This window comes from Bos javanicus, chromosome 19 (assembly GCF_032452875.1).
Source record: "Bos javanicus breed banteng chromosome 19, ARS-OSU_banteng_1.0, whole genome shotgun sequence".
In the NCBI taxonomy this organism is placed as follows: Eukaryota; Metazoa; Chordata; class Mammalia; order Artiodactyla; family Bovidae; genus Bos; species Bos javanicus.
The window spans coordinates 9,634,448-9,655,166 of record NC_083886.1 but is presented as its reverse complement, the minus strand read 5'-3'; the positions used below and the strand labels follow the sequence as shown (position 1 = coordinate 9,655,166).

The following is a 20,719-nucleotide window of genomic DNA, read 5'->3' as shown; positions in this document are numbered from 1 at the left end:
TTTTAATAAGCTGATCACACAGATTACAGAAACCTTAAACCTCAGCCAGCTGGTTTTGGGGACAGAGATGCTGTCTGGGCTTCTGAAGCCCAGCTCAGTCCCACGCCCGAGCCTGCAGGAAACCACTGCCCTAATCACAGGGCCCACCACGGCCCCCTTCCAGTCTGGGGGCTCCCAAGGGGCACAGCTCTCCTGGGGGAGGACTCCCCTCATGCAGGGAGCCTGCGGGGGATGTGCTCCCTGAGCTTCAGAGAACCGCCATGGGCTGAGGGCTGAGATCGGGGCAGGGGACTGGCTCAGAGCCTGTTCCTCTCCAGGGCCATTAGCATCACACTTAATAAGCCACTGCTAACAGTCGGGAGAGGAGCCATCCATCACACGGACCTTTACTTTTCTCGGTGTATCCTGTTCCTCTGCGTCTGGCAATGTTCCGAGGCCAACACACCTGCCGGGTGATGGAAGCCATGGCGAGTGTGGAGGGCCTATCCCCAGGCAATGTCCCCTTCTGTACTCGGCTGGAAACCGCCCCCTCCCACCACCCTCCCTAGGCCACCCTTAGACAAGCTTCAAAGACACCCAGTTCACTTCCCCCCGGGCCTCCAAGCACCCAGCTCTCCCCTGATGAGCCAGACTTGGGGGGACCTGGCGTGGAGGCTGAGGTCAGGGGCAAGGGGCAGAGCTGAGGCTCCCCTGGAATGAAGGGGGTCTCCCTACCCTCCCAGGAGGTGACTGAGAGATGCTCTTCAGCACCCAGGATCCCCAGTTCACGGTCTCAAACAGGGCTGACATGGGGAGATGGGAGAGCAAGCGCTGAGGGGTGCCACCTTCCCTCCTGCCCCCAGCTCTCAACCAGCCTCCCCCCCACCACCCACCAAAGAGCAAATTAGAAAGGATGGTACCTTGTTCCTCCCTCCCCACCCCCGCTCACCTCCAGCTCCACTCTGGAATCAATACCTGATGCTGAATTCAAGATCTTATCTGAGTTTTGCAAGGATATAGCAACAAACTTTCCCCCAATGATTAAATCCTTAGATGATCAGCCCAATATTTTTCAGCCCGCCTCTAAGAACATTTAGAGAGCAAATGAAATGACTCTGGAAAGACTGGAAAGCCGCCATTCTCTCTCCCCCTCTGGCACAAAGAATCCCAGAGAAGGCCATGGAATGAAGTGATGGAAGCTAAGGAAGGCCCCAGTTTCTCCCAGAAGCTCAGCTCCCCGTCCGGCTGCAGGGACCAGACATGTGACTTCTTGAAACTCTACCCGCCTCGGTTTATCCATCTGAAAAATGGAGCAACACTGCAGTCCAGCAAGAGGACAGATGTGGAGGAGGACTAATAATAATGAGATGCTCAAGTGCTTAAGGAGGAGGGCATGGCACTCCAGTACTCTTGCCTGGAGAATTTCAGACAGAGGAGCCTGGCGGGCTATAATCCATAGGGTCACAAAGAGTCGGACCCGACTGAAGGGACTTAGCACACACACTTGTAGAGCGGTTAAGGGTGCTGGCTCAGGGTTGGACAGGCTGGGCTTATGTCTAGGCTCTGTATGGACCAGTGTGTGGCTCCGGGTAGCTTCGTTCAAGCACTTGGTTGAGGGGTGCTTAGAATGTGGCTACTTCCACTGGGAGTGCCAACACAACCTGGTTAACAGAAACCCGTGGTGCGTACTCTGATGGGAGGCCGGAACCCCTTTCAGGAATGAAGGCTATCCTCACCAGCTGCTGGGCATGCTGCTGGACGGCGCTCTGCTCCTGGTCCCCTCCAGGACTTCCTCAGTGCAAGGCCAGGACGACACCTGCTTCTGGGGTCAGCTGCCTCCCACGCCCGAGCAACACACAGGTGTGACTGGGGCAGCGGGAGGACCACCCTCCCTTCAAACGCCGCAGGGCATCCCAGGTCAGCAGAGCAGCCCCCATGAACCCCCTGCCCCGCCTCAGGGACCCACACGCGCAACAACTGCTCCCCCTTCCCCAGTGAACACAGGAAAGGGAGACAATCTGGGCCACACTTCCAGTTAAAAGCTAAAAGCCAGAAGCACACTTCAGGCCCCGGGGCTCATCAGTCCTGGCTCCTGTATTTTCCAGAGGCGGAGCCGGAGGGTTTGGAGAGGTTAGGAGAAGCACCCCTGGCTAAACCAATGGGGTGCACAGGGGCTGGGAGGCGGTCCCAGAAAGGATGAAAGGGGGAAGACTCCACGCTTCTGTGCAAATCAGATGTTGCATGACCTTCCTGCCTCCAGCATGGAGGACGCATCTCCCCAGAGGGCTCCCCTCCCTAGAGGGCTCACTGTTCGCTGTCCCCTGGATCCTTTCCCAGGGTGCCACTGAGGTCCAAGTGCGGATGTACAAGGGGAAGAGACACAGGCTGGCGCCTCTGTGAACAGGAGGAGCAGACTGCTGTGCAGATGCCACTGAGGACCGCCCGTGCGCCTACGGGGCCCGCGGGGGAGAGAGAGATGACGGCCACAGTGGGGCCAGGAGGGGAAGTTCTGCCCAACCCCTGGCTCCTAATGGCAAGCGCGGCCTGACTCCCGGAAGGCCAGGCCCCGTGCCCTGGAGTTTTTCCTGCACGGCGGTGGTCACAGTTCAAGGGCACATTCACACAGGTGGTATTCAAAACGCCTGGGGCGGAGGACACGTCACCGCCTAGCAGAGCTGGGTCAGACGCTGATGGGCAGCGCTGAACAAGCGCCCTGACACCACGGAGGGGTTAATGGTCTGCGCCTCTGTCAGCGGCAAGCTGGTGGCAGCGCCAGCCAGAGAGGTGTCCTCAACTTCTGCTAGGGCAGCACTTTCCTCATGATAAGATAATGGAAAGCAGGAAGCCGAGGAGGTGAAGGGAAGGTTGGGGCAAGGTGGCTGCAGGAGGATTTTATTTTCTCGTGCTTATCACCCGATTCCAAACGCACATTCCATCAGGCCAGGGCCGTGGGGCCTGCCTGCTCTACAAGTATGTGACTAGAGCTTCTCTTGTGATACGTTCTTATATTTCTGAGAAAATTCTTTCCTCCCCTAATGCTCTGAACCAGTGAAGTTATTACCCCAGCTTTGGCCCCCAGTCCAAAGGGAAGCTCTTTCTCAGCTGGAGGGGCTGGAAAGCATGGGCAGCCCAAAGCCCCCGCTCACACAGGAAGAACAGTGGGGGCAGATGTCTGCACAGGGGCAGCCAGCAGCCAGTGTCAGGGCCCCTCTGCTGAAACCTCTAGGCACGCGGCCCCTCTCGCCTTCTCTTACCCACTCAGCCAGCATCAGGCCAGCCCCAGGCTGCACTGTGCAGGCCGGCTTCCTGTGCCACTGCACACACCCCGAGCTCAGCAGGGCTCAACTCTTGGTTGAATTGAGCTGCCATCTTGAGATGCTTAGTGGTTTTTGACACCCTGTTCTGACTCCACAAACCACATAAGGGGTCTGGCACCGATCAGAGGAAGGCCGGGAGGCTATGGGGAAGGCCATGCCCTCGCCAGAGGCTCTGCCCACCTTCCTGCCCTTGCCTCACCAGGGGCATGAGCGACGATGTTCCCGGAGCCACCCTGAGCACTGGGCCACAGAACAAGCTCCCTTCAGCTCACAACTAGAAACCCTTCCCTGACCTGGTCACAGAGGGGCCGCCACCCCATCCCTGCACCCGGTGCCCCTGGAGAAGGAGAGGAAGCTTCCCCAACAGCAGGCAGCCCCTGGGTCAGAAAGAGGGGAGGCTTTCCTGGGGGCCTCATCCACAGGCTGGCCGGGGGCCCGATGCCCTGGCTGTGAATCCAGCTCCGCCTGCTATCAGCTGAGTGCCCAGAGACTCACAGTCACCTCCCCTCCTCGGGTCCCTCAGATGGTGAAACTCTTTCCCTGCTCAGCTGAGACGGTTCAACGAGATGATCCATCATCTTCTCCCACACAGGGCCTAACACAGAGCAGGAGATCAAAAACACCTTTATTCAATGATATTCAAAAAAGAACAGCAATACTACCTAGAAACTGCTGCGGAGTCTCCCAGGATTATGAATTCTAACACCAAACGCCAGTGCCTCGCTCAGATGAGCTATGCCCACCCTGAAAATCAAAGGCTGGAAACACCCTTCTCAACAAACCCCATCCCCACGTGGAGACAACAGATAACAGAACCTGAAATCAGCCATCCTGGGTGTGAGTCCCCTCTCTGCCAGCACCGAACGCTGCAAACAATCCTGTCAGGAGGCACTAACATTACCTGTATCTTACAGATGAATAAACTGAGGCATGAAGAATTTACGGGATTTTCCCAAAGTCACAACAACCCCAGGGTCTGCTGTGTAGACCAAATTAGAAGATGCACGCGGAAGCAGTGCCAGGAAAACCCCACGGACCGAGGCAGGGAATGTGCTGATCAAGGGTAATCGAGGATTGCCCACCGCCCGCACCACCTTCCTCTCGCTCCTTGGCGCTCACTCCGGAGCGCTGGAGAAGACAAGGGCAATCGTCGTCCTGCTCACATCTGCAAGCTCGTCTCTCTCCCCCTGCCTCCCGTCCTCCTTCCCCTCCAGCCCCTCCCCAGCATGTACCCCCCTGATACCGAAGTTTCCGCCCAGTTTTCCACGCTCCCTTTCGAGGATGCTGTAGCTGGATGGACGAGTCGCTGGGCTCCTGGGCGCCCTCAAGACAGCCCCTCCTCTGCCCAGCCCTGCGAGCACCACTCCCCATCCTGCTCCTTCCTCCCTTTTACTCAGCCTTCCTGCTCAGAGCAGGAGAGACAGGCAGTCAATGCTGGGTAACTGCTACTAATCACAGGTGACAGCGAGAATGTAAACAACACAGGAAACATCTAAATGCAATCCAAGTGGCAAGGAAACACAGCTCACTGGCTCCTTCTCCGGAGAAAATGGCTTTCCTGCCACCCTGTTTCAGAAACCCTGCCCATGAACGCCGGGGGAATACGCACCCCAGAAACCAAGAGCTTCTGGAGAACGGGAGGACTGAACACTGAACCGTAACTTCTGACCCTGATTCCTCTGGGAAGGACTTTCTGGAGTCATCCGATTTTCTATTTACAGCAATCATTTCAATGTGTCCTTTTTTGGGGGCTGGGGGAGTGAGGTGGCAGAACTCGGACACCCCTTTGAGAATCCACTCAAAGCTAAGAAACCTCTCCCGGGAATAACATAAAATACTTTGCATGTCATTTCAAGGGTTCTTAGACCCCCAAGGTGAAACCCATTTTCGAAAACGTGGACAAGACACTAAACACAGGAGACAACATGGGGAAGTGTAAACGTCTTCCAAACATCCGAGAGGCACAAAAGGGCATTTCTAGGTTTATACTCACTGCATAAACCTTGGACATATGTACAAGGTACTCACTGCATAAACCTAGGCAGAGGCTTCTTTGTTTTTGCTTTCTTTTTTTTGTTGTTGTTCTTTAGATGGACAGTGTGCTTCTAAACCACCTCCTCCAGAGCAAATTGAGAACTCAACTGACTAATTGCTGTGAATAACTTCCACTTGGTTCGCTTAAAGCCTGGTTCAGCAAGGACCAAGAACGTGTTGGGTGTGACTGTATAATTAAATGACAGCTCCCAAGCCCACCGGAGATGGTGTTTTAACGGTCTGGTATCAATTCTAGGTACCGTCGTGGCCCTCCATTAGCAAAGACCTACAACCGACGTCACCTCCAACTGCCTGATTTTGGAACAGTCGCTGTGTCTTTCGTCTGTGGGGCTGGAGGCCAGGAGAGGACGGAGGGGCTGCTTGCTCACATGGGGCTTCTTACCTCTGTGCCTGTTGGTCGTCTTATCAAACATCAGCATCGCATCCTCCACCTGCAGAGCGAACACAAAACAGAGTCTGCTTCAGGAACTTTAACAAAATACATGGCACATTGTATGTTCAGGGGAGGGGGGCAGTCTCCATTATAGAAATCATGTTGCTCATTAAAACCTATTTGAAAACACAAATATTAAAAGAGAAAATAAATCACTTTCTTTCTGTCTTTCCAACCTAGCACAGCCACATTTAGCATCTGGTATACTTCCCTCTAATTTTTGTAAAAATCTATGCCTATGGCTTCCCTGGTGGCTCAGTGGTAAAAAAAAATCTGCCTACCAGTGCAGGAGATGTGAGTTCAGTCCCTGGGTCAGGAAGGTTCCTGGAGAAGGAAACGGCAACCCACTCCAGTATTCTTACCTGGAAAATCCCACGGACAGGACATGGGGTCGCTAAGAGTCAGACACAACGTAGCACAAATGCACACATGCCTATTTTAACATAGTTTAAAATCACATCACACATGGAATTTTCCCCTTGTTCTTTTTCACTTAAATAATATTACAACATTGCAGACATTTCCAAGATAACTACATCATGAATACTATCTTTTATTCCCCTAGATTTTTTTGTGGTAAAATACTCATAATATAAAAATTGCCACTGCAACCCTCTTTAAGTGTACAGTTTAGTGGTATCAAATAAATTCATAAAGTTGCAGGAGCAAAACCACCATTCATCTCCAGAGCTTTTTTCCTCTTGTAAAACTGAAACTCTACCCCCTTTAAGGGGGACCCCTTTCGTCCCCTTAGCCTATGGCAGCCACTTGCCCACTTTCTGTCGCCAAGACTGGGACCCCTCTAAGTATTTCACATAAGTGGAATTACACAGGATTTGTCTTTTTTGGGACTGGCTTATCTCACTTGGCATAATGTCCTCAAGGTTCATCCGTCTTCCATTGATGTACAGATCACATCTGCTTATCCACTTGCCCATCGATGACCACGTGGATTTTAGCTATGGTGAATAATGCTGCTATGAACACGGGAGTACAAATATCTCGAGTCTCTGCTTTCACTTCTTTTGGATACATACCCAGAAGTGAAACTGCTGGATCATACAGTGCCTTGTACTTTTATTTTTTTGAAGAACTGCTGTACACAGTGGCTGTACTACTTTACATTCCAAACAAAAGTGCACAAGGTTTTAATTTCTCTACATCCTTGTTAATATTTGCTATTTTCTGCCTAAAAAAAAAAACAACAAACAGTAGTCATCCTAAGGAGTGTGAGGTCTTGTGAATACTAGCTTGACTGTCACATATTTCATGGAGGGAGATGCTACAGCTTACTTAATCATCCTTCAGGATGTTTCCAGTTATACACAATGAAACTTCAACATTTTGATTATTCTGGGCTGAACTGTCTCCATCCCCCACCCCTGCCAAATTCATATATTAAAATCCTAATGCGCAGATTCTGAGAGTGTGGCTGCATTTGAAGATAGGATGTAAAGAGGTAACTAAGTGAAAATGGTAACCTGATGGTTAGTGAAAATAGTTCCAATGAGAGCGGACTCCTTGCGAAAGACCCTGATGCTGGGGAAGATTGAAGGCAGGAGGAGAAGCGGACGACAGAGGATGAGATGGTTGGATGGCATCACCAACTCGATGGACTTGAGTTTGAGCAAGCTCTGGGAGTTGGTGATGGACAGGGAGGCCTGGCGTGCTTAGTCCATGGGGTCACAAAGAGTCAGACACGACTGAGCGACCGAACTGAAGTTAAAATGCGGTCCTTAAGGGTGGCTCTGATTTGGTATGGCCGGGGTTCTTACACAAAGAGCAAGTCTGGACACAGGTACAAAGACAGCCACACTCACATCCCGCACAGACCTAAAGAAATCACTTATGAAACCAGATTTGACTTTGAAGTCCACTCCTTTTACTTATGATCCAGCCCTTTATTCGCTTCACAGGAGACACATCGTGAGTGCAGGCGCTGTTCTAAAACCATCAGCCATTCACTTGCAGGCTGCACCGAGTTTGGCCAGGTGTACAGCCTGGTCTCCTCGAGCATTTTGTGCCCAAGGTTGGCAGTGAAAATACAACCCAGAATTTCCCTGGTGGTCCAGTGGTTGGGAATCTGCCTGCCAGTGCCGGGGACACGGGTTTGATGCCCGGCTGGGGAAGATGCCACAGGGCAGCCAAGCCCTCGCACCACAGCTTCTGAAGCCCAGGTGCCCATGCTCCACATCAAGAGAAGCCAGCCCAAGGAGAAGCCCTGCACATTGAAAGGAAGAGGAGAAGCCCTGCACATTGAAAGGAAGAGCAGCCCCTTCCGCTGCAACTGGAGAAAGCCCATGCACAGCAAGGAAGACCCAGTGCAGCCAAATACAAATAAATGGGAAAAAAAATACAATCCAACCATGTGGCTGTGGGTGGACAGAACTGTTAGCCAGAAGGCTCCACGCTTGGAGCAATTTCAGTGCGGTGGGAGTGTGTGTGTGTGTGGTGGGGAGGACAGAGCACTGTTCACTGGAGCTCAAAGGCTCACAAATGAGCTTGGGGGCCTGAGCTAAGTCAGCTGAGAAAAAGAATCATCGGCTATTCATTCTCACTCCTCCCAGACGACAGTCTTCGATGGAGGGGAAGACACTGGGCAAAGCAATAAAACCAGGTTTAAAATGGTGCCTCCCGACAAATCAAATCTATTTTCTTAGATGCTATCAAATATAATAGGGGGAAGAGCAAAGTCAAGGTAAGAACGGAAGAAGGGGTAGGCAAGCCAGACACAAACCTCCGAGGGACTGGCCTAGCTTCAAAATCCCTTCTGGAGTCAGGGCCCCCTTGTGTTGCTAAGCAACCGAGCCTGAACAAACAGGCTCCCGGGGCCTTCCCCTTCTGCTCCCCATTTCCGCAGTCAGTGACTGGGAGAGAGATGGCCCTGCACGGTGACTGCTCCTCTGGCAGGGAGCTGCCCTCTTTCCCCCAGGCACCAGGCTGAGGGGAGTAGGCGATGCTAGTCTGGACGGGGGGTGCCTTCACCAGACCTTTCCCCGGCCAGGCAGGCTTGATGAGCCCCCAGACACCTGCTGAGACCAGACACACCATGGCGGTCTGCCTCTCATGCACCCCTTGAGCAAGACCGCCAGAAGATCAACTGGTTTGTTTGCACACAGAGCCGTCACACTTGCACATATGGCATTGCAGACCCAGACCCTGGGCCTTGACGAGGACTCCACTGTCTAGGGTGCAGGCCGGGGGTGGGGTGATGGGTGAGGCCTGCCGGGTACCATGCAGGTAAGCCTGATGTCTCTTTCACACCCATCACCATATTTTCTAAGAGGTTTGCCAAGTCCTCATTTTGAGCTGAAAATGCCTAATGGTAAGAAAAACAGTCTCCCTTCTGTGTTGGCCATGTTTGGGTACTGAAACTCAGATCCCCTTAGGAAATAAATATTTTGAATTAAAAAAAGTATTTTCAATCCCCACCCATGCCCGCCGCCCTTTTCACAGTGTTTACTTGGGTCCCTCTTTGCCTTCTTATGCTTCAGTGTTTTCTGATGCTGCCCTCCTAACAGCTGCTCCACCCTGGTGAGCGAGGAGGAGGATCTGTGTATGTGTTTTGGGGGCAACCATTGTCGTGAAGAACAGAGCTCTTTCCTCTACAGAGCGGGGTACAATGGGCCTCGCAAAGACCTCCTGAACAGATAAAGCGGCGGGGCGCAAGAAAAATTCTATTAACACTTTACAAAACAGAACATCTAAGGAGTAGCTAGAGAGGAAAGAGAAAGGGAAAAATAAAAAAAATCAATATGAATAAGTCCCCATGCTTGGGGGAAGAAAACTTTTCAGCGATTGCAAAACACTTATTAATTCAGAGAAGCCATCAATGCGATAGAAATCTGGCAGAACAGCAAGAGCTGAAACTGGAAGAATTTGAATATACAAAGACTGAATAGAATGAAAAACACGGCCTCACGTACGGGGCTGTTTCTCACGGTTCTATGTGAATCAAACAGAAGCAGCTTGTGTGAGTCTCCATCACACAAGGACGGGACGGATACGGTCAAGGGAGCTGGTATTCAGCCCCAGAGACAGCAAACCGGTAACTGTGTCTGTCTGTCTCTCCTTCTCCCTCTCGCTCTCACACACAGAGGTAGACTGCCTGCCTGTGCAGAGTTCAGCCTGGAAGCCAGGCCTCGTTCACGGAGCTGGAAGAACACAAGGGAGTTGGCAGGAGGGTGGACACGGGCATTTCTCTGACTTCAGGGAGAAAACACCACTATCCCTGGTGGAATACAGCTTCAAAGGCCCCATGCTCCTCGTCACGATCAGCACTAGAGTTGGTTCTGCGTTGATGGTGCCCTCACCGGTCCGTACAGATTTCTCTGTATATACCAGAAGCGGGCACCCACAGGCCTAGTGGTCCTGTGGGATCCTAGGGTGGGGATCAGGGGAGGCGGTGTCTGAACCTGAGCGTGTCTGTCCCATGTCCTGGCACCTGCCTGATCTGTCTGGGGAGGAGAAAAGTGTTCCAACCTTGAGATCTGCCTTCCAATAACTTCAGGCAGGTATAAAACACAGCCCTGACATCCTTGACGGTGTATCTTTGCAAATGACAAAGCAGGGCAAGTAACTCTTAAGGGAGCTGCGTGGGGATGCCCCTGTTGTCGTCCGACACCACGGGGTCATGGACCTGTAATCTTGACCCTCGCAAGGCTCAGACCACACTGTGACCTCCTCAGAGGTGCCCCATGTACACCCCGCCCCATCTGAGAGGCAGTTCTGGGAAGCCACACTGTCTCTGTGGCATGGGGATTGCGCAGGGCGTCTCAAACCTCCTCCCTTTCAGAATCACCCAGAGAACTGGTTAAAACACAGACTCCCCTGGGCTTCAGCCCCAGGGTGTCTGATTCAGGAAGCAGCGTTTGCATTTCTAACAAGCACCAGCTGTTGGCCTGTGGACCCCACTTTCCATGTGCTGCTCTAAGGGAGGAGAAACAAGACCAGAAGTTAAAGACAGTGGACAGAGTGGCTTCTTCCTTTTCGCATACACTCGGGGCTCAATACAAGAGCTGAATTTCTCTCACAGAGGCAATCAAGGCACATCAGCGTGGCAACCGTCACCCCGCTCTGTTCCCTGTCTCTTGGACATTTATACTCCCAGATCCTGAAAATGACGAGCACAGAACCACGACGGAAAAGGTGACAAGTAGATGGACTTCCTAGTAGTAACCAAGCTGTCCCGGGCACCCAGTGCAGGAGAAATTCGGACTCTACACGGACGACAGGAACATCCCTTCTAACAGACTCCAGCTATTGGCTACATCATTTAGGTCAGCTCAGCTGTGATCTGAAAATCTAATCAATTAACTTTACTTTTATGTGACATGTATTTATTAGGTATGCACTAGTTGCGAAGTTATTAGCCTAAGTTCCAAGTAAGAGGCAAATTATATGGGTTCATGGTATACGGATTGCATTAATGACCCCCACACCCTTTATCTTGAAATTCTGTATCAACAGCTCCCCTTTCAAAAGAGGCAGAGTCTATCTCCCCATCCTATGTATCTGGACTTGACTTGCTGTGGTCAGTAAAAGAGCTGGAGAGGATGGTACGCCTGTGGGGGGCCTGGCCTTGCAAGGGTCTCTGGGTTCCAGTTTGCCCTCTCTGGCATCTTTCTGCCATCACCATGAAACAGACATGGCCAGGTGGGCCTCAGACAGGATGGGAAACATGTGGAGCAGGGCCAAATGCCCTCAGGGGCCCTGGTGAGACTAGCCTAGATGGGCAGGCAGCTGGGCAACCCTAAAACACGCACGTGAACCCCGCCAAGACCAGCAGAGCCACTCCCTCCCCAAGACCAGCAGAGCCACCAGCAAACTCCAGACTTGGGGAATAAACAGCTAATCTCTACCACAGAGGTTCTGTGCTTGTCTGTTAAACAGCATTCTTGTGGCAAAAGGTAACTCATACACGGCCCCTGCTCTCTCTCAAAAAAACAAAAAGCTTTTGGTCTATAAGAAGATACACAGGCAGTCTCAAGTAATATCAGACAATGAAGAAAGACAGGGGAAGGGGCGGAAGGAGGAAGGTGGACTATGGCCCAAGTATTAACCCATCGATTCCACCTTCCCACAGGAGTACAGGTATTCGGGTGTGAAGGGACTGCTTCTACATCTCTCCCCAGCAGCAAGGTTGGAGACCGAGATCCTGGAAACGCCAAAATAAGTTGGCAACACGCTCCTCAGCAAATAAGCACCATGAAAATCTGCAGTCATTAGCACTCAAGTCAGTGGGTGATGCCTCTCTAATCCTAATTCATTTAATGAATGAGCGAACCTTCTCTATAATGAGCCGAAAGATTTACTGTGAGTAGACGTTCTTGCTGGGTGATTTCAGAAGTAGGCAGAAGATGCTGGCCATATCCAGAAGGGAGACGTTAGCCCACCCAGCTCCTACACTGCCTGAAGAGAAAACCTTTCAAGCCACGGATCAAAGCAGCGCCTTGCGAGAGAGGTCAAAAGCTCTGCTGGTCAGGTGGGCTGGCCGAAGGTTGGAACCGCAGGCAGTGCCCTCAGACCCCTGCTGCTTCTGCCTGTGGTTTGGCTCCACAAATACGCAGCAGATGAATGACGCTGATCTGGGGATGCAGAGAACTTGGTCCCAGGAGAGGACAAAAGAGCTGCTGGTCAATAACTCAGCAGGAGCCGGGCCACAGCCGAGCGTGGCGGGCGGCGTGGCACAACGCACGGGCAGGATCCGGGTTCCAATTCCAGCTCCACCAGAGGCTCACTGAGGACAGGGCACCTCCTTTCTCAGCCCTTACGTTTCTCATCTGTGAAGGCAGGAAGCTGCATGGGATGGTCACTGATGACCCATCTGCAGAGATTCTGCCGAGGACCCCGAGATGGACCGCGGAGGCTGCTGGGACCACAGCTGGGAGCTCAGATTCACCAGGGGCCCTTCCAAATCTCCTGCGCCCTGAGGACGTTCCAGGCAGTGGAACGTTTGCTGTGGCTGGCCAGCATGCCTGGAGAAATGTCCCACCCCCTTCTGGCACACGCATATACACACACACACCACAAACCACACGTATCCAGAACAAAGCAGGAAATGGCACTTCAAGTGATCCTTAAATTATCTGGTCAGACACAAGGAGGGAGAGGGAAAGGAAGAGAAGAGACGCAAGCTCTTCAAACTCCCCCGGAACAAATGCCTTTCATGTTGCTTCCTGCTCCCACTCAAACACTCCAAGCGTTCGTTTCAATAAACGCCCATAAATGCGATACCATGACACTACAGTGTGAGGGGTTTAACGGGTCTGCTGATGCTCTATAAACTCCAAGCCCTGAAGTCATAAGGGTGGAGTGAGTGTTATATACTAGGCAGGCCTGCCCAGATCCAGGCTGGAGACCAAGGCGTCCTGATCCTTGGGAGCATTTCTGCACAGAGGATGGCATGGCTCTGCACTTTTGCCTAAGAACTGGGTGAGGGTGTCTGGTTTATGGAAATGTCTCAGCATGCTCTAGCCTTGACAAGAGTAAGGACAGTCTATCTTCAATCACTGCCCAAAAGGAAGAAAAGAGGAGAAAAAGGAGCAGGCAGGAAAATCCCATTAGCTCATGCTGAAATCTAGCTCAGTAGTTTTCAACCTTGACTGCTCACCAGAATCACATGAGGAACTAAAAAAAAAAAAAAATTCCCTGTTGCCGGGGTCACACCCTGACCAGTGAAATCAGCCTCCGGGTGGGCAGGGGGTAGCAGTGGAATGTTTACAGCTCCCCCAGGGATTCCAGGTGCAGCCAAGGCTGAGAACCACTGTCCTAACAGGTAAATACAGTGGAGTTGAGCCTTCATCACAGTGTATGTGGGTGGAGATGGGCCCTAAATATAAAGAGGGCATCACCCGGATCGTCAGCTGCCTGAAGGCTGGCTGTTTGTCCCCTGCTGGATCCGCAGGCCCTGTGCCACAGGTGGCTTTTGGGGGGCTCTCCTCACCTTGTCTTGGTCTTAGGACAAGACAGTCAAAGTTCCGTTCTGTAAGGAGGCTTGGAAGGGCCAAAAACTGAACACAGGACTTTAAGAAACCTGAAGAAACTGCTGGATTTTTTTTCCACCACCATCAATAATATTTTCACTTGTATTATTGCTTTGGACCACACAACAGTCCCCGAAGGCCGGGATTATTACAAGCTCTCTGAGCCTCAGTTTCCTCCCTGGCAGGCCTGCCCAGGACTCCGCAGCTGGTGGTCTGAGTGTGCGTGCCGGCCGGGCCTGCTTGCCGTGGCTCAGGCTCCAGGACGGCAGGCACACAAGCCCCTGGGCCCCCAAACCCCTGCTTGGTCCACTGACTCCTGGGAGGCTGCAGCCAGCGAGATGCTGAGTGGGCTAGGCACTTCCTTCATTCCAAGACTCAGAAAATTCTAGTTTGCATCCACCTGAAGGTTTCTCTATGTTGACTCAAGCCCATGCCTTAAATAAGCAACAAGACAGCCTGCTTAATTTCTCCCCAATTCTTTCTTTGGTAATAAAATAGAAATTGCATTTGCCATTTTAACCACTTTTTTTGATAAACAATTCAGTGGCATTAAGGACATTTCCTAAACTCTTCAGGAAGGCTCCTAAGTCCTACTATAACCAGAATGTTCTTTCCCCATTAGCAAGACTCTTTTACTGGCCCTATTTTTTTCTACTTTTAATTACGTTTTAATTCACTTTAAATGAATCCTTTAATTCATTTTCCCATTTAACTTAAAACAAACCCCCGTGTTCATCAGAGAGCAGTTGTGAATTCATAAAATGGACACTTGCCATAGGTGTTAAAGGGTGTGGGGTGTCTATCCTGGAGACGCAGTTTACTTACATAAAGGCAGGCAGGACATCTTGCTCAGGGATTCTGATTCCACACGTAAATATCAGAGTCTAGGCTATGAAATGTCTTCCCCCTGAAATAATGATGACTGTAATAGCTACCATTTACTGGAGCTTAATAGGCAATTTGCAAAGCTCATTTAATTATCACAATAGCTCTGAAATAGATATTATCACACCCATTATATAGGTAAAGAAATGGTGGCTCATTGCGATTAAGTGACTTGCCTAGGATCACGCATGCAGCAAATGATGGAGCCGGGATTTAAACTCAGATGCATGCCCAAATCTTTCCCTGGTCTCCCTTGACTGCGTTCTATTTTTGAATCCCCAGGGCCCCGTGGAGCTGCACTGTCTCCCGAGTGAACCAACAAACACGGCCTTAAAACTCTACCAAAAAAGTTAAGAGAGGTGATGAGGTAACCAAGGCGACAGCTGTATATTGCCTCTGGCAGGCTCGGGAGAAGAAGGGTTGGAGGGAGGAGCAAATGGAGAAGTAGGCTGAGGGGTCTCTTCCTTCTAGATGGGTGAACTTGAGAACCCCTGAGCCCACTTGTCCGCTCTGTGGTCACAGAGCAGGCTGGGGGCACGGCTGGAACGGGCAGAGGGGTCCTAGAACTCAGTCCTCAGGCTGCCAGAGTGCCCGCTGGGCACCAGCCCCGAGAATGCTGAGTCCCACTTCCTGGAGCTGTGAGGAGGCCTTCAGGTGGTGGGTGGCCAGTGACTAATGTGCAGGACATGCTTATCACAGGAGATTTGTTGCAAGTTACCACCCCACCCCTGGCAATTCCCCGGTGTGTGCACCTACACACATGCGTGTGCACACGTACACACACCCTACACGGTTCACTGGAGGGATGCGCCCAATGCTGTGCGACTCCTTGCTGCAAACGGGTCACGCTCAGGGACAGCCATTAAAGAAACCAGCGTGTCTTCGGGGGCGCAGTCCCAGGAGGCACCTCTCAAATCCGAGCAAGGCAAGCGAGCGCCTGTCTGGACGGCCTCCAGTGGAAGTGGGGGCTCAGGCTGGGCCCAGCATCACCCCAGAGGGCAGGGCCGGAGGCTCTCTCGGGGGACGTCCCCACTAGGGTGAGACAGGCGGCTGCGAAGGAGGGTGGTGGGAGAGGGACCAGGACAGGCCGGGCGCGAGCTGCCAGAGGAGAAGCAGTTGGTTCTGCAGGCTTGACAGCTGTCACGCGGAAACGGCATCTGGCCTAACGGCCTCTAGAGCGGGGCGCCTTCGCGTGGCGGTGGTGAGCGCCGGAAATCCATGGCCTGCGTGCAGCGCTGGCTGTGAGTGTGCGCGTGCGTGCAGGTGGGCGGGCAGGCTGCCTCAGGCTCCTCTCCCCCCGGCCCAGCCTCTCCCCATCAGGCCGCACCTACCGTGAAAAAGGCCCAAACCTGCTGGCTCCAGAGGAGACAGGCGGGTCATTAGTGGAGCACTGATGTGCTGTAACACTCTCTTGCATTCCCATTAAACAAATACTAAACTGCTAATTGCCAAAATAGATCTCCACGACTCTGACCGAACAGGGGAAGGGTTTATAATTACCAAGTGTGAAAACGCGCAGCCTGTAAATAACCACCTCATCTGTCCTAATACGGGCTGATATTGATGGGCATGAAATAAACATCAGGACCAAATGGAAAAATCACCCGCATCTCCTGTGGCCAATGCAATCTCGAATGGTGACAAGCGTGGCTGCAGTCACCGGCTCAGGGAGGGAAGAGGGGAGAACGGACTTGGACGGGCTCGGAGAGTCTAGGTTCCAAACCCGATTTTCCATCCCTTGGGCTTTCAGCATCTTCTTTCAGCCCGGAGGACAGGCTGTGATTTGATGATGGGATGGAAGGCTGGCCTGCACCCTGGAAATGCCCAGGCCCAGGACCCTTGGCAACAGGCCTTCAGAGCACGTCCTATCCTGCCCTCTTGAACAGACTGGCTGGCGAGGATGGAGAATCAGGGAGACAGAGAGTTTCACCAAGGTGACATGTTTATTCACAAACCAGTATCTATCAAGGCTATCCTATCTGGCCGATGCAAAGAATTGGTCGCAATGCATGGATGAAGAGAACTGGGGTTTAAAATCACCTCTGGACTTCCTGACACCCTATGTCACGCTACCACTGAGTTGGCAGGTAGACGAGTCTGAAAGGGAAAGTGTTAGTTGTTCAGTCATGTTTGACTCTTTGCGACCCTCATGGACTGTAGTCTGCCAGGCTCCTCTGTCCATGGGATTCTCCAGGCTAAGAATACTGGGGTGGGCTGCCATTCCTTTCTCCAGGGGATCTTCCCAACCCAGGGATCAAACCTGGGATTCCTGCATTGCAGGCAGATTCTTTATCATCTGAGCCACAAAGGAAGCCCATAGATGGGTCTATCAGATTCCAAAGACCTCCCTTCCCCCAACTGCACCTGAGGAGGGGGAGATGACCTGCCAGAGGTCACAGAAACAGTCTCCCCTTCACTCTCCACCAGACTGAGATTCTGAGGGATTCAGCAGGGCTTATAGTGAAAGACCGAAGCTGAAGACAGAGGTTCCCTTGGTCTCAGAATTAGTCCCGGGAATTAGAAGTGACTGGGAGTCCCTGCTCCCCTCCCCACCTGGAGCAGGCATCCGTTCTCCAGGGCTCCTCTGAACCCCTTCTGGAGCTTCAAAGACTCGCAGCATCTCCATCCAGTCGATCCCTCGGTCGGATGCAGGAACAGCAGCACTTAAGAGGCCTGACCTCCGACCGGAAGCCCAGCTGTGGCACACGGAAGAATCCTGCCAACTGCACGGCATCAGGCAGCTGAATCAGGGCACCAAGCAGCACCCAGCCCAGAGCTTCCTAATGGGGCTCAAGGGTGTCTCCAGAAGCTCTTCCCCACTGGGCCACACGAGAGCCAATCTCCTGGGCACCCTGGCCCTGAAGTCGCCCCCAGGGTCCTGGGCCAAAGACCCCATCAAACGTCAGCATAAGCAAGGAAGGTCTGAACTACAGACAACTTTTAAAGGAATTCTACTCTGTCATTTTTAAATTCCCAAAGCATCTTCAAATAACGGCTAACAGAACGCTACCGAGAACAAAGTTCACGTGCGGCAACAAAGTCGAAAAGACTTGTTCACTCAGCCAGGTTACTTCCTGTCCAGAGAGGATCATGAATGTCCGAGCTGGGAAGATCCAGCACAGTCATTCTGCAGAGGGACAAAGTGGCTCGCAGTGATCCCGTGCACACAGAGTGCGGGTCCAAAAAGCCCGGGGGGATCGGGAGTCCCGGGTTCACACACGAATCCACCACGCCCACCTCTGACTGTCCCAGGCAGGGCTTCTGGAGGCTCAGTCTCCCTGCAAGAAAAGGGCTGATGATAACCCCAGCCCCAAGAAGCAGAAAGAACCGTAACCCACAGGGAAGTATTCAGGTTGGTGGTAAATGACGTCCCTTGCTGTGGCCAGTACTCGGCAGGCACAGCATCTCAACAAGGATCTGAGGGCTGGAGAACAAACGGAAGAAGAGGCTTCGTGTCCATAATGCAAACGCCAACTCAGTGAACTCTGCGGGTGAGCGAGGGTCACCCTCATGAGGGCACCGGGCTTTCTGTGCTGTGCTCTAAAGGAACTGGATGCAAATAAACCATTTTTTAGAAAGCAGGTGGAACGGCAGAGCCAACCAGAGCACAGGCTGCAGTAGAATATTCCTCACGATAAACAGAAACAAACCACTGGTACTCAACACAGATGGATCTCAAGGAAATTACACTGACTGAGAAAAGTCAGTCTCAAAGGCTTGTTCCATCCCATACGATCCCATTTCTGCAAGATTCTCGAAATGACAAAATTACAGTGATGGAGAACGGAGGAGTCTGCCGGGGGTTAGGGGTGGGGAAATGGACAAACCATTATACGAGGAATTTCACTGCGGTGACGGGAACACTTGTGATCTCGACTGTGATCATCATTGCTTAAATCTATCCATGTGACAATGTTTCAAAGAACAGCACGCACGCACGCACGCACACACACACACACACACAACAATCAGCAAGCACTTACTGTGCAGTCATTTTTGTATGACACACACACGCACACCTGTTAAAACCAATGATGTACCAGCATCCATTTCTTGGTTTTAACAACGTGGTATGGTTATGGACGAGACGATATTATCGTCATGGGAAGCTGGGTGAAGGGTACACAAGAGCTCTTTGTATGATTTTTACAACTTTTTGTGAGTCCTACACTACTGAAAAATAAACATTTAAAACAGTAATTTTTAAAAACCACAAGGGGGCTCATTATATCACGAAAACTCAGTGGCAGATCAGTTTATAATGCAAATAATTAGGCCCTAATTTCTCTTGATTTGGATAGCGTGGGCACAAATAAGGTGCGCTGACAGTAAAAGAGCTAGCCCCTACTCGCGTTGGCTACTGGCCCCGGCGCGTACTGCGCTGAACCAGCACTGTGTCGCACAAGTCTCTGTGCCGGGAGTCCCGACTGCCCCGTCTCATCTTCTACCCTGGCCCTCAGGAGACTTCACCACACAGCTCTGCAAACGCACAGCGCCTGCTACAGTGACTCGTGCAAAAATGGCTGCACAGTAAGTGCTTGCTGACTGAGTTTCAGAAAGACTCTTGCAGGATAAAGAAAAAACAATGCAACTAGAAAAGAACCTCGAGCGCGGTGCTTTCCATTTTCTTCTCTTTTAGGCTATCAAGGCCTTCTCTTTCGTTTAGGTTCTGAAACAGATCTTAAATCTTTGGAGATATTTCATACACCAAACTGTATTTATTCCTGCTTCTGAGATGTGGAAACGTATTTACCAACACTCGTCCTAACTGTGAACTGGGGCTTTGGGCAGCATGGGGTGGCCTGGGACAGAGTGAATCGGATATTCTCCAGAGGGAAGCACACTTGACGATTCAGTTGATCCTCACGTCATCTGGGGTGGGGAAACCATGATACCCGACGGGTTTTTTGATGGAACGATGAAGTCCATCTGAAGACCACACGCCTTTCTTTTGACCCGGAGGTTGGACACTTCTGGCCTGATCTCTGAGTCACGATCTGACCATGACGCAGATCTCTGCACATGAATATTGACAGAATAACCAACCTCCTACTTAATCCCCTAGCCAAACAACTCCCTGAAGGGGGAAAGAGAAGGGAGAGGGAAAAACCCTCATCTACCCTTAAAAAAAAAAAAAAGTACCAATTCAAGCTGCTTCAAGACCCAACAAGCATGTTTTTCTTTCATTTATTTCTACATCAACACTCTGAAGGACACAGATCTTTCTCGTTTCAAGAGCTGTCAATTTGCTTTAACGCCGTGGTTTTCATCTGTTTCAGGTAAAGAGGAATTACAAAGCAGGTAAGAGAGACAACGCACCAGCAACCTATGTATTCTGGCAATCCGAACTGGGACCAGGGTAAAAGGAGATTAAATGACAGGCCACAGCACACCCCTGTGTGCAACCCCAGTGCCCACCCCTGCCTGCCCTCCTCTCACAAACTCTATGATTTGACGGAGCCTTCAGCTCTTTGCTGAAAACTGTACTATCTGCTGCACCCTAATTCTTCGAATCATTTATACATGTTGCACAACTCATACAGTATTTTTGCTTTCTGAAGCAGAAAAACCTCTTAGCTGCTGGTAAACTGTCAGGTGCGGTTACTTTAAATACCCCCGTGAAACAGCACAGAAGCCGGCAGCACGTTGCTGGATTCACTACCCTTCCCCATATAAATGAACAGACACAAACGCCTGCCACACGCCAGGCTGTGAGAAAGCCTCACCCCATCGAGCCTAAGGGTTCCATTACCAGGGAACTCAATAAATAAAAGGCAGCCCTGATCTCCTCCTCTCGCGGGCCTCCTCTGCCAATGACGATGCCCCATGAAGATTGCTGGCTAATTCATTTACATTTCTCTTTGTTTTTAATTAAATTGCTCCTCCACTGCTCAGACCTGTAATTTTTCCCTCTTCAGCTCCAGGGCTGGGGATTTCTGAGAGAATGACAGAAATGCCTCCGAAGGTCTCAGGGGCCGAACGGCATGCAGGCTCCTGCCCTTGACTGACACAGGTGGACCACAAGGACCTGGCCACAGGCTCTGAGAGCCCAGGGCATCGGGTTC

The 20,719-nt window shown here is 51.6% G+C and overlaps 1 protein-coding gene across 13 annotated transcripts in view; it reads right to left on the bottom strand.

Annotated features, from left to right (window-relative positions):
- MSI2 (musashi RNA binding protein 2) overlaps positions 1-20,719 on the bottom strand; it is a 404,970-nt gene that overhangs the window by 137,836 nt on the left and 246,415 nt on the right. For all 13 annotated transcript variants that reach the window (XM_061390051.1, XM_061390056.1, XM_061390045.1 and 10 more), the window contains one exon: positions 5,734-5,782. In XM_061390051.1, coding sequence (XP_061246035.1) covers positions 5,734-5,782 — 49 coding nt within the window. The remainder of the gene's footprint in view (positions 1-5,733; positions 5,783-20,719) is intronic.